General features: G+C 27.1%; 5 protein-coding genes across 5 annotated transcripts; 1 reads left to right on the top strand and 4 right to left on the bottom strand.

The window, feature by feature from the left end:
* Window positions 1-212: 212 nt before the first annotated feature.
* On the bottom strand, window positions 213-983 carry DDB_G0285803 (hypothetical protein; the record flags this gene model as incomplete). Its single annotated transcript, XM_632936.1, has 2 exons — window positions 213-424; window positions 638-983. The coding sequence occupies 2 exons, from the start codon at window positions 981-983 to the stop codon at window positions 213-215; spliced, it is 558 nt and encodes a 185-aa protein (XP_638028.1).
* Window positions 984-1,798: 815 nt separating this feature from the next.
* On the top strand, window positions 1,799-7,109 carry DDB_G0295485 (EGF-like domain-containing protein; the record flags this gene model as incomplete). The annotated part of the gene is made up of 2 exons (XM_001732964.1): window positions 1,799-2,372; window positions 2,608-7,109. The coding sequence occupies 2 exons, from the start codon at window positions 1,799-1,801 to the stop codon at window positions 7,107-7,109; spliced, it is 5,076 nt and encodes a 1,691-aa protein (XP_001733016.1).
* Window positions 7,110-7,354: 245 nt separating this feature from the next.
* DDB_G0285801 (hypothetical protein) lies at window positions 7,355-8,389 on the bottom strand (the record flags this gene model as incomplete). Its single annotated transcript, XM_001732963.1, has 1 exon — window positions 7,355-8,389. One exon carries the CDS (start codon window positions 8,387-8,389, stop codon window positions 7,355-7,357), a length of 1,035 nt encoding a protein of 344 aa, XP_001733015.1.
* Window positions 8,390-8,575: 186 nt separating this feature from the next.
* Window positions 8,576-10,042, bottom strand: DDB_G0285799 (hypothetical protein; the record flags this gene model as incomplete). Its single annotated transcript, XM_632934.1, has 1 exon — window positions 8,576-10,042. One exon carries the CDS (start codon window positions 10,040-10,042, stop codon window positions 8,576-8,578), a length of 1,467 nt encoding a protein of 488 aa, XP_638026.1.
* A 1,009-nt stretch (window positions 10,043-11,051) lies between these two features.
* DDB_G0285835 (hypothetical protein) lies at window positions 11,052-13,004 on the bottom strand (the record flags this gene model as incomplete). Its single annotated transcript, XM_632933.1, has 1 exon — window positions 11,052-13,004. The coding sequence occupies one exon, from the start codon at window positions 13,002-13,004 to the stop codon at window positions 11,052-11,054; it is 1,953 nt and encodes a 650-aa protein (XP_638025.1).
* Between the last annotated feature and the right edge of the window lie 226 nt (window positions 13,005-13,230).

Raw genomic sequence — 13,230 nt, 5'->3', positions numbered from 1 at the left:
ACTCATCACAAATTACATTCCTATAAATTTCATTTTTAATGTTTTTTTTTTTTATTCATAAAGATGATGTTAACCTTTTTTTAAATAAAAAAAAAAAAACAAATTAACAAAAGAAAGAAAGAATAAATATTAAAAAAAAAAGATAATAAAAAATATAATTTTATAATTACAAAAACCAAAAAAAAGCTTTGAAATGATTTATTTTGGTTTTTTTATTTTATTAAAAATTTATCATTCAAAGGTAAAAGTAACCTAACTGCATCTGCTCCCATTGTATAATATCTAAATAATCTTTTTATTCTTGTGAAACCTAAATTTTCATATAATGAAATCGCTTGAATATTTGTAAAAATAGTTTCTAAAACAACTTCATCACATTTCATTTCAATCATTTTTTCAATTGTTAATTTAATAAGAGTTGATCCTAATTTTATTATTATTATTATGGGGTTTCAATTGATGGATTTGTTTGAAATTTCCATTTTATATTTATAAATGAAAGTTTTATTTAAATTATTTTTTTAAAAAAAAACCAAATAAGTTAATAATAATAATAATAATAATAATAATAATAATAATAATAATAATAATAATAATAATAATAATAATAATAATAAATTTTAATAAGCAAACATACCAATTTTTTGTCTTCTAAATGTTTTATCTACAACAATCATTCCAATATAACCTCTTTCTAATAATTTATGGGTTTGTTTCTTTGAAATGATAACACCAATCAATTGACCATTACAATATGCTAAAAAACATAACTCTGGCCATTGATTTAAAAAAAATCTATATGTGAAAATTGAATATGGTTCTGGTAATTCTTTCTCTATTAAACTCATTAAATCTTGAATTTGTGATTCACCTTGATAGGGTATATATTCAATTTCCCCAATTTTCATTGGGGCTTTATATATTTCTCTAACTTTATTTTCATTTATATTTGTTGTTGTTGCGGTTGTTGTTGTATTCGACATTTTTAATTATAACCTTTTGGAAAAAAAAAAAAAAAAATAAAATAAAAATTAAAAAATGAAAAAAAGTGAAAAAAAAAAAAAAAAAAAAAAAAAAAAAAAAAAAAAATATAAACTAAAAAAAAGAATTGAAGTATATTGAATCCCACAATTCTATTTTTTAATTCAATACCTTTTTTATCATTATAGGTAATAAGTTATATCACAGCAAATCTATGATTTTTTTAAAGTTTATTATTATTATTATTATTATTATTATTATTATTATTATTATTATTATTATTATTATTATTATTATTATTATTATTATTATTATTATTATTAAAAAAAGAAATAAAATAAAGAAATAAATTTATGAAATTAATTAATTTTGATCACTGGTAAAAATTTGAGCTCGAAATTAAACACAATTGCACATCTAAAAAAAAAAAAAAAATCAAAAACATATTTTAATCTATGTACCGGCAACCAAAAAAAGAATTTTATGGTGTTTTAGGAAAATTAAAAAAAAAAAAAAAATAAAAAAAATAAAAAAAATTTGGGAGTTGGTTTGGAATAAAAAAAAAAAATCAAAATCAGATATTTTTTTTTTGAGGTTGGATTATGATTTTTTACTTTTTTTTATATTAATCTAGATAATTTCCATTGCCCTTCTTTTTTTTTGGGTTGGAATCTAGATAGTTTTTTGTGTTTTCGAATTTTTTCTAATTTTTTTGTTTAATCACATTTATTGTTTGATTATTTTCGTGCACATATTTTTTTTTTTAAAGCTTCCCTTTTTTTATTTCATACTATTTCGTGTATATATAAAAATAATAATGAAGTCATTATTTTTAAATTTTATATTTTTATTAATTTTTTTGGGGAGAGTATTTTGTCAAACATGTCCAGCAGGAACAACATTAGCTAATGGAGCATGTGTTAAACAAGTTATAACTCAAATTACTACAGCCACTTGTAGATCAGGTTCAAAGAGTGATTTTTACTGGTTATCAGGTTCTGCAAATCCATGTCCATCCGGATGGTCAGTGGAATACCCAGTCAGAACTGCACCAATTACAAATAATCAATTAACTTGGTATTGGTGTGTAGACATTTTAGATGTTGGAGGCTTCACTACAGAAGTTCTTTTCTCATCAGTGCTAAATTGTGGTGGTTATCAAGCCTATACAATTGGTACAATCACCTTCTCAACAACCAATAGATATTTGGTTGTTTCATTTTGTTCAAATCAAGGTGATATGGTTGAATCAAATTCTAAACCAATAACATCTGATGCTACTAAAAATTTATGTACAAAAGGAAAAGGAACAATCACAGATGTTAGGTACCTAGAAATTTATTCAGCAGTTTGTCCAAGCGGTTATACAGGAACAGCTCCTTCATGCACAGGTTTGTATTATATTTTCTTTTATTTTTTATTTTGTTTCAATTCTTTTTTTTTTCTATTTTTCAACTTTTCCTTCTCTCAACTTTTTTTTTTTAAACTCTTCCTTCCCTCAACTTTTTTTTCAACTTTTCCTGCCCTCTACTTTTTTTTCACTTTTCCTAACACTTTTTTTTTTTTTTTTTTTTTTTTTTTTTTTTATTTTTTTTTTTCAATTTCAAAAAATAAACTTTAATTTAGATATAAATGAATGTTCAACTTCAAATGGTGGTTGTGCTCATAATTGTGCAAATACAGCAGGTAGTTTCACATGTTCTTGTAGAGCAGGTTACACATTGAATAGTGATAAAAAATCTTGTACAGATATAAATGAATGTTCAACTAATAATGGTGGTTGTAATCAAGTTTGTACAAATTCAGCAGGTAGTTTCGCATGTTCATGTAGAGCAGGTTACACATTAGGTACTGATAAAAAGACTTGTGTAGATATAAATGAATGTTCAACTAATAATGGTGGTTGTGCTCATAATTGTGCAAATACAGCAGGTAGTTTCACATGTTCTTGTAGAGCAGGTTACACATTGAATAGTGATAAAAAATCTTGTACAGATATAAATGAATGTTCAACTAATAATGGTGGTTGTAATCAAGTTTGTACAAATTCAGCAGGTAGTTTCGCATGTTCATGTAATGCAGGTTATTCATTAGGTACTGATAAAAAGACCTGTACAGATATAAATGAATGTTCAACTAATAATGGTGGTTGTAATCAAGTTTGTACAAATTCAGCAGGTAGTTTCGCATGTTCATGTAATTCAGGTTATTCATTAGGTACTGATAAAAAGACTTGTGCAGATATAAATGAATGTTCAACTAATAATGGTGGTTGTAATCAAGTTTGTACAAATTCAGCAGGTAGTTTCTCATGTTCATGTAATTCAGGTTATTCATTAGGAACTGACCAAAAGACTTGTGCAGATATAAATGAATGTTCAACTAATAATGGTGGTTGTAATCAAATTTGTACAAATTCAGTTGGTAGTTTCTCATGTTCATGTAATTCAGGTTATTCATTAGGTACTGATAAAAAGACCTGTACAGATATAAATGAATGTTCAACTAATAATGGTGGTTGTAATCAAGTTTGTACAAATTCAGCAGGTAGTTTCTCATGTTCATGTAATCAAGGTTATTTATTAGGTACTGACCAAAAGACTTGTGCAGATATAAATGAATGCGATCAAAAAATATGTGGTACTGCAAACTGTACAAATACAGTGGGAAGTTATCAATGTTCATGTCCAAGTGGTTACTCATTTACAGGTTCAAGTTGTGTAGATATTGATGAATGTTCAACTAATAATGGGGGTTGTGCACAAGTTTGTACAAATTCAGCAGGTGGTTTCTCATGTTCATGTAATTCTGGTTATATATTAAGTACTGATAAAAAGAATTGTAATGATATAAATGAATGTTCAACTAATAATGGCGGCTGTAGTCAAGTTTGTACAAATTCAGCAGGTAGTTTCTCATGTTCATGTAATTCAGGTTATTTATTGAGTACTGATAAAAAGACTTGTACAGATAAAAATGAATGTTTAACTAATAATGGTGGTTGTACACAAGTTTGTACAAATTCAGTTGGTAGTTTCTCATGTTCATGTAATTCAGGTTTTATATTAAATTCAAATAAATTATCATGTGATGATATAAATGAATGCGATCAAAAGATTTGTGGAACTGCAAATTGCACTAATATACCAGGAAGTTATCAATGTTCATGTCCAAGTGGTTATTCATTTACTGGTTCAGGTTGTATTGATATAGATGAATGCGATCAAAAGATTTGTGGCACTGCAAATTGTACAAATTCACCAGGAAGTTACCAATGTTCATGTCCAAGTGGTTACTCATTTACAGGTTCAAGTTGTATTGATATTGATGAATGTTCTGCTGATAATGGTGGTTGCAGTCAAATTTGTACAAATTCAGTTGGTAGTTTCTCATGTTCATGTAATTCAGGTTTTACATTAAATTCAAATAAATTATCATGTGATGATATAAATGAATGTGATCAAAATATTTGTGGAACTGCAAATTGTGCAAACTCTCCAGGAAGTTATCAATGTTCATGTCCAAATGGTTACTCATTTACAGGTTCAGGTTGTATCGATATTGATGAATGTTCTACTGATAATGGTGGTTGTAGTCAAATTTGTACAAATTCAGTTGGTAGTTTCTCATGTTCATGTGATTCAGGTTATACTTTAAATGTTGATAATAAAAAGTCTTGTGATGATATTGATGAATGTATTTCAAATAATGGTGGTTGTGATCAAAAATGTGCAAATATTCCAGGTAGTTTCGGATGTTATTGTAACTCAGGTTTTGCATTAAATAAAAATAACAAAACATGTGATGACATTGATGAATGTTCAACTAATAACGGTGATTGTGGACAAATTTGTATAAACCAAATAGGTAGTTACCAATGTTCATGTAATTTAGGTTTCACTTTAAATCAAAACAACAAAAATTGTGATGATATTGATGAATGTTTAACTAATAATGGTGATTGTCAACACGTTTGTAAAAACTTACAAGGTAGTTTCCAATGTTCTTGTAATTCAGGTTATTTATTAAATCAAGACAATAAAAAATGTGATGATATTGATGAATGTTCTACTGATAATGGTGGTTGTATTCAAGTTTGTACAAATTCAGTTGGTAGTTTCTCATGTTCATGTAATTCAGGTTTTACATTAAATGAAAATAAATTATCATGTGATGATATTGATGAATGTGAAAATGGTGATAATAAATGTGTTGGTGAATTTACTTCTTGTCAAAATACCGATGGTTCCTATTCATGTATTTGTCCATCGAATGGATTTTCAAATAATAGTACCTATTGTGAAGATATTAATGAATGTTTATCAAATGAATTGAATGAATGTAGTTCAAATACAATTTGTGAAAATAGAAATGGTAGTTATGTTTGTCAATGTAATCCATCAGATTATTCTCATTCATCTCCATTTACATGTGAACCAAAACCTATCATTACAAATTTTTATCAAAAACCATTCAGATCCAATATATTTGTTGTTCAAGGTATCAATTTCGTAGAGTTTGATACAAAGGTTACAATTGGTGAAATGATTTGTGATTATGTTACTGGTAATGATACATATACTGAATGTTCAAGTAGAGAAGGTAAAGAAGTTATTGGTAATGTTATAGTTGAAGCAAATAACATTTTATCAGATCCTTTCAATTTTATTGGTGCACCATATATTGTTAGTTATTCACATAATCCACCAACTATTGGTAATGATTTAATTACAATAACTGGTAGAAATCTCCCAACTTTAGGTTTAGTTGAAATAATTATCAACTCAATTAATTGCCCAGTATCCCAAATAATATCAAATGAACAGATTACTTGTACAATTGGTCAAGGTTCAGGTAGTTACAATTATATTAGATTATATAATGAATCTGTAACAAACACAGATACAACCTATATAACCTATGCAAATCCAATTATTAAATCAACATCAAACGTCTATTCAAGTGGTGGTATTTTAACAGTTTTTGGTGAAAACTTTGGTTTGGTAACTAAATCTTTTGCTACTCTTAGTGTTGGTAATAAACATTGTAGTAATGTTGAAATTAAATCTCATACAGAGTTAACTTGTGAATTAGAGTCAACATCTGTTATTTACTCTCAATTAATTGATTTGGTTGTTGATAATTTACCAGTTGCCAATGATTACTATTTCACTTACTCAACATTGGAAGATACTCGATGCCCATTGGATTGTAGTGGAAAAGGTCAATGTACTCCAAGTGGTTGTGTTTGTGATATTGGTTTCACTGGTCTTTCATGTAATGAAACTCGTGCAGAAATTGATCCAATCCCACCAACAGTCGATGTTCCATCAATTAATGTTGGTAGCAATAATAGTGAAAATGGATTTGGTTATAAAATCACCATCATTAGAATTGAAGAATTAGATATTAATGATCAAGTTGAAGTTTCAATCGATTTATTACAATCTAAATGGGGTCGTCATTCATCAACTAATCAATGGACTTTCAATATTACTCTTGAAAATCAATCTTATTTGGAAGCAACATTTGAATACTTTAAACAATCACGTAATATTACCTTTGCTTCAAACTCTTTTGTAATTCCATCAGAATCAATTAAACTTTCATTCAAAACTCAAAAATGGCCATTCCTTAGAAAATTAAATTCCCTTAGAATCGTTGTTCAAACTGAAACTCTTTTATTGAATGATGATGCCAATCAATGTTCAATTGATGGACCAACCGTTTCAACTTATAATCAACATCTTTGGACAACCACTGAAAATCCTGAAACTGGTATGATCACAAGATTCATTTCCTATGCATCAGTTGATGGTCATCCAGTTATTGCACATATTGAATCTTTAGAATCACCATCTAGAACCACTTCTGTGATTGGTATTTCCGTACCATACTTTAAAAATGAATCATTAATTGATCCAGATTTTGGTATGCTCTTAAATGTCAATAATAAACCAACTGGTATATGTGAAGATGATAAAACTGTCGATTGGAAATTAGCAACTGGTGTATCAATTGGTGGTGCTGCTGCTGTTGCAATTGCTGGTATAGGTGCTTTTGTATTTAGAGATAGAAAGAAAAAGAAACAATTAAATACTATGCTAAATAAAAAAATAAATAAATAAATAAATCAAATTATTTCAATAATAAAAAATATATACTATAATTTATATCTACTTTTTATCTATTTTTTTTTTTTTTTAAAGATAAATATATAATTTTAAACAATAGTTTAAATAGATAAAGAAAAAAAAAAAAAAAAAAGGAATGTTTCAAAATTTAAAATATTTTTTATTTATTATTATATACACAGCGGAAGAATATTTTTTTTTTTTTTAAATTATTATTATTATTATTATTATTTTAATTTTCAAATGATTAAATGATATTGAAAAATAGTTAATAATATAAATGTAATGTAAAATGTTGAAATGAAATTGAAATTTGAAATTGAATGATTTGGTAATGGTCCAACTTCAGAGGTTGAGGTAGTTGAAGATGGGTCATATTGCCAATGTACTTTGCAAACTTCAACACTATCAATTGAACATTTGATAGATATACCTGAACAATTGATGAATTTATTAGCGTAGCAAGTTCTAGTATAATTTGAATTATTTGAACATAAACCATTACAGTTTAAATCTGGGGAACCATTGCACTGAATATATGGTGTATTTGCTATATAACTAACTATTAAACTTGAGTTTGAAGTTATTTCACAAGTTGCACCACTAACTCCGCCAGTAGTTGATGAAGAAGATGTAGTTGAAGTTGTAGTTGAAGCTGTAGTTGAAGCTGTAGTTGGTGGTGGTGATGTAGAGGAAGAAGATGTAGTTGAAGTTGTAGTTGAAGTTGTAGTTGGTGGTGGTGATGTAGAGGAAGAAGATGTAGAACTTAAAGAGGAAAACAAATGTGCAGTTGTTGATGATTTAGTTCCACCACCACTACCACTATCTCCACTACTAATTGTATTTCCATTTGTTGTAGATGAAGTTGTAGAACTTGTTGATATTGTTGTTGTTGTTGTTGAATGTGAAGTTGTTGATATTGTTGTTGTTGTTGCTGTTGTTGCAGACGGTTTAATACACTTTATTGAGTATTGGCCTGGGAATGAACTACCAGATCCACAATCAAAAATTATAAAATTGTCTGGCATAGCTTCATTACATCTAAACATATTTTCTTTATACATATTTACAGTAAAATCACCCATGAATGAATCATATGTTACTTTGGCATACGAAAAACCACATGCACCAATTGTTGAGCATTTATCTAGTTCAGCTGTAAAAGTTTGATCACATCCATTTAAAATTGTTATTTGAAATTTTGAAGCAATTTGTGCTTTAATTAAATTAATTACAACAATAAAAAAAACTAATAAAATTTGAAAAAACTTCATTTCACGACAAATTGTAATTGAAATTTTTTTTTTTTTTTTTTTTTTTTCTTTAAGGACAATTCAATTTTCCGAATTTTTTTTTTTTTTTTTTTTTTTTTTTTTTTTGTTTTTTTTAATTCTCAAGAAAAAAGGAAACTTTTTTTTTTTTTTTTTTTTTTAATTTTTTATTTTTTATTTTTTATTTTTTTATTTTAAATATTTAAAAAAGAAGGGATTATCAATAAATTCTTTAAATTTATTTAATTCTAAAGTTGAAGTTAATATAATTGATTTTAAAGATGATGGAGTTGTAGTTGGACATAGAATTGGAGGTGAATGTTTAAAATAAATATATTGTAGATTATTTGGTAAACAACCAGATGGAGTTAGATCTAAAATATGACTATTACCATCAAGATATAATGATTTTAAATTTGGAGGTAGTACACCAGCTTCAATAGAATGATTATAATATCTACCCAATTTTAATATTTCTAAAGATGATGGTAGGGTATTAATTGTTAATTTATGATTATATCTATCACCCAAACTTAATTGTTTTAATGAATTAGGTAATGAATTTGGTGATATTATTTTTTTAAAATACAAACCAACCTCTAAAACCTTTAAATGATAAAGTTTTTTAAAAAATGATTCATTTAGATCTCTATTGAAATTTTCACCAAATTTTAAAGAGGTAATAGAGGAGGGAAAATTATTTGAATCAATTGGTTGATCAAAATGATATCCAAATTCTAATTTTGTTAGGTTTGGTGGTAAAATATTTATATTATTAATTGGTTGACTATACCCATGACCAAATGTAATTGAAGAAACTAATTTTGGTAATGAATTCTCTTTAATTTCACTATTAAATTGATTACCAAATTTAATTGATGTTATATTCTTTGGAATGGTACCAACAATGATTGGTTGATTAAATTCATAATCAAATTCTAATGATGTCATATACTTTGGAATAAAACAATGTTGATCAAATGAACTCTTATTATAATTTGAATCAAATTTATAATGAAGATTTATAACTTTGGGAGGAATTGAACCAGTTTCAATCAAACCATCATAATAATGATTTAACCTTAAAATTGTAAGTGACTCTGGTAATTGTCCAATTTTAATATCTTGATTAAACATCATGCTATGAATTTCTAAATGTTGTAAATTACTAGGTAACCAATTGCCACCAAGACTTTTATTAAATCCAGTACCCAAATAAAGATGAGTTATTGATTGACCAAATATTTTATTATTTAAATTGTTTTGATTAAAATTACAACGACTAATATCAAGTGATTTTATCGACTTGGGTAAACTATTCTCTTTTATTATTAATTCATTTTTACAATTAAAAAATTGTCTAATTGTTAATTCTTTAATACATGAATCCTTTGGTATCGTTCCAATTTCTAAATTTTCATTTTCAAATACTATTAAATCTAAATACAAAAGATAACTGTTATATTTATATTCTTCAAATTCTTTTTTACCATTAAAAGGATTTAATTTAATTGAATGGATATTATAAATTTTTAAATGATGAATTATTTCATTCCTTATAATTTTATTTTTCCAAATTTTAAAAAATAATTTGTCATTATAATTCTTTTTTTTATTTTTATTATTATTATTATTATTATAGAGTATGAGTTCCATTTTTGATAAATATTAAAAAAGTAAATAAAAATTAAAAAAAAAAAAAAAAAGTGATTAGAAAAAAAAAAAAAAAAATAACGTCAATACGTTTTTTTTTTTTTTTTTTTTTAATTTTAAAACTAAGAATTCCTTGCTTTAATCTTTTAAAAAACAATAGAAAAAATATAAAATAGTGAAATGGATCCAAAATACATTCTATTTGTAAGATCTAGATTTACATCTTAAGCAATAGATGTTTATTTATTTTTTAAAATTTTATAAATAATTAAATAATTAAATAATTAAATAATAAATAATAAAATAATAAAATTAAATAATAAAATTAAATAATAAAATAATAAAATTATAAAATTATAAAATTAATTTTTTATTTTTTATTTTTTCACTTTTTTATTTTTATTTTTTATTTTTTATTTTTTATTTTTGTTTTTGGGCTTATTTTTTATCAAGAGGTATCAATATTTGAATTGGTGATTGTTATTTTCCCTTTTGCACATAAATTTTTAGTAGCATCAGATGTTATTGGTTTAGTATTTGATCTAACCATAGAACCATCATTTGAACAAAATGAATTAACCAAATATCTATTGGTTGTTGTGAAGGTGTGATTGTACCAATAATATAGGCTTGATAACCACAATTTAGAACTGATGAGAATGTATTTTGCTCAACATGCCACCAACATCGAATATATCTGCACACCAGTACCAAGTTAATCGATTATTTGTGATTGATGCAGTTCTGACTGGGTATTCCACTGACCATCCTGATGGACATGGATTTGCATTACCTGATACCCAGAATTTTTTTTTTTTTTTTTTTTTTTTTAATATTAACAAGATTGACTACCCAGAAAAAATCACTCTTTAAACCTGAGCAGCAAGTTTTTTTTTTTTTTTTTTTTTTTAATATTGGATTAACAAGATTGATATATGTCCATCTGTGTTAATACGAGTTTTATTTAATATTTATTTAAAGGCTTATCATTTAAGCTGAAGGGTTATTTTAATCATATGAATTGATCAAAAGATATAATATTTGGGAGAGATGATTCTGGAATACAATAGTAATTAGCTGTTGTTTTTCTTAGCTTGATCGTTGAAGTGAGAAGGATCTTAGGATCTTTGAAGTTATTATGGTCTTTTGCTGATAAGTTTTTCAGATCTTTTGCTTTTTTGATGTATTCTAGAGTGGCCAATTTGTGCCATTTCTTTAGAAGGGAGCTGTATGATAGTGATTCATCTGTTAAAGGATCTTCACTGTATATTTGATTGCAAATCCAAATCCAAATGTTGTGGAGGATAAGGGCCATTAGGTTTCTATATGCGAATGATCTGGTTAGATCATAGTCTATTGCTTTATAGTTCCATTCAAAGTATTCTTTGTGGGATCTGTGGTTGGCGTAATCTGCATTCACTTCTTGATCTTTTTTGGATGTCGGTGATAATTTTGGAGTTATTCTATTAATGAAATTGTTATTTTGCCTAATTCTTGTATGGTGCCAGTTTTTACCTTTGCCTGTGGTAATATAGATGAAATTTTTGAGTTTATTTATTTTTATGAATTGTTTTGTTTTCTTGCATGAGAAGAACAGGTGACCGTATGGGTCTTTGCTCATATCTTCTTTGCAGAGTGGGCATTGTTTGTTGTGAAGGTAGTTTATTGGAAGACATCTGGCATGGAATCTAAACATTGTGTCTCTTGTTTTAGGGTCTTTTATCTTCAGTATGTTGTTGAAGAGTTGATTATAGCTGTAGCCTCTTAAGTTTAGAGATGATTGGAATTCAGTTTTAGGGATGGTTGGATTTTGGTCTTGAATTGTGGTATACCATTCTGCCAGTGAAAGTGGTTGTCCATTTTCGTTTTTTATGGATGTGAGATTATTGTTGAAGATTGCTTTTTTTATTCTTATTTTGTTCCATTCGTCTAAGTTTTCTTTTAGGTATCTGGATGTGAATTTGTTTTTTTGGATCTGATATTCCCAGCTTTTGTGATGAGATGAGTTTGTTTGTTTGGTTTCTAGTGCTAGTATGAACTGGTTTATGATCCAAAGTTTCTGCGCCAGTTGTCTCAATTCTATATTCCAAATGTTCCAGCCCCCTACTTTTAGTGGGTATCTTGCTCTTTTGGTTCTCATTAAATTAATAACTTGAAATCCACTAGCATTTTTGTTGTTTGGTGCCGATAAAAACCATTCGACTAATTTATTGATTTGGTTTAATTCCTCTTCCTTAAAGTTCTCTACATATGAATAGTAGGTTAATTTAGAGAGTGCGAATGCTTTGAGGATGTTGGTTTTGGTTTTTATTGTTGAGTCAGTGGTTTTCCATAGTACTAAGGATGATCTTATTGTGTTTAATATTTCTGGCATTTTTCTTGTTATCCCTTTACCTGTGAAGAAGTATCCCAAGTATCTTTCTGGATTTGTAGATATTGGAATTCTTTGGTTGGTATTGTCTGGGTTGCCTATAAGAATTGATGAAGATTTGTCGATGTTTAGTTTTGAGGAAGTGGCTTTGCAAAATGAATTGAAGTGTTGTAGTACTAATTCAAGTTGTTGAGAGTCTGGGACCATTGAAGCCGAGTCGTCTGCAAAGCTTTGGAATTTCTCTCTGTGGTTGCTGTTGTTTAGAGGAAGGCCAGTAATTCGATCATCTTGTAAAATTTTTCTAGCTAAAGCCTCTATTACAAGGACGAACAGTGTGGGTGATAGTGGATCTCCTTGTTTAACTCCTCTTTTGATCTCAAAGGGTATAGTAGTTCTACCATTAATTTCAATTCTTGCTTCAGATTTGGTGAGTAGATTCATTATCAGGTTGATTATATTGGTTGGAATGTTGATGTGTTGTAGTGATCTAAGTATTGAACCGTGTGAGATCGAGTCAAAAGCTTTTTCGAAATCATATAGTGTAATTATTCCGTTAATTCTTTTATCATTACAATAGTTGATTAATTCGTTCATTGATATGATATTATCTATAATGAATCTGCCTGGTACGAAACCTTTTTGATTGTTGTTGATCACTTTCGTTAGTATTGGGATTATTCTATTGTTTATTAGCTTTGAGTGGATTTTATATATACAGTTAGCCAGTGTAATTGGTCTTCTGTTTTTGATTAGTTCGGGGTCTCCCTTTTTAGGTATCGTGATAATGAGGCCTTCTTTGTATTTTTGCTAATTAGATGAG

The sequence above is a fragment of the Dictyostelium discoideum genome (assembly GCF_000004695.1).
Source record: "Dictyostelium discoideum AX4 chromosome 4 chromosome, whole genome shotgun sequence".
NCBI classification, from domain to species: Eukaryota; Evosea; class Eumycetozoa; order Dictyosteliales; family Dictyosteliaceae; genus Dictyostelium; species Dictyostelium discoideum.
Note: the sequence above shows the minus strand (reverse complement) of the source record. Positions and strands in the feature narration are given on the sequence as shown.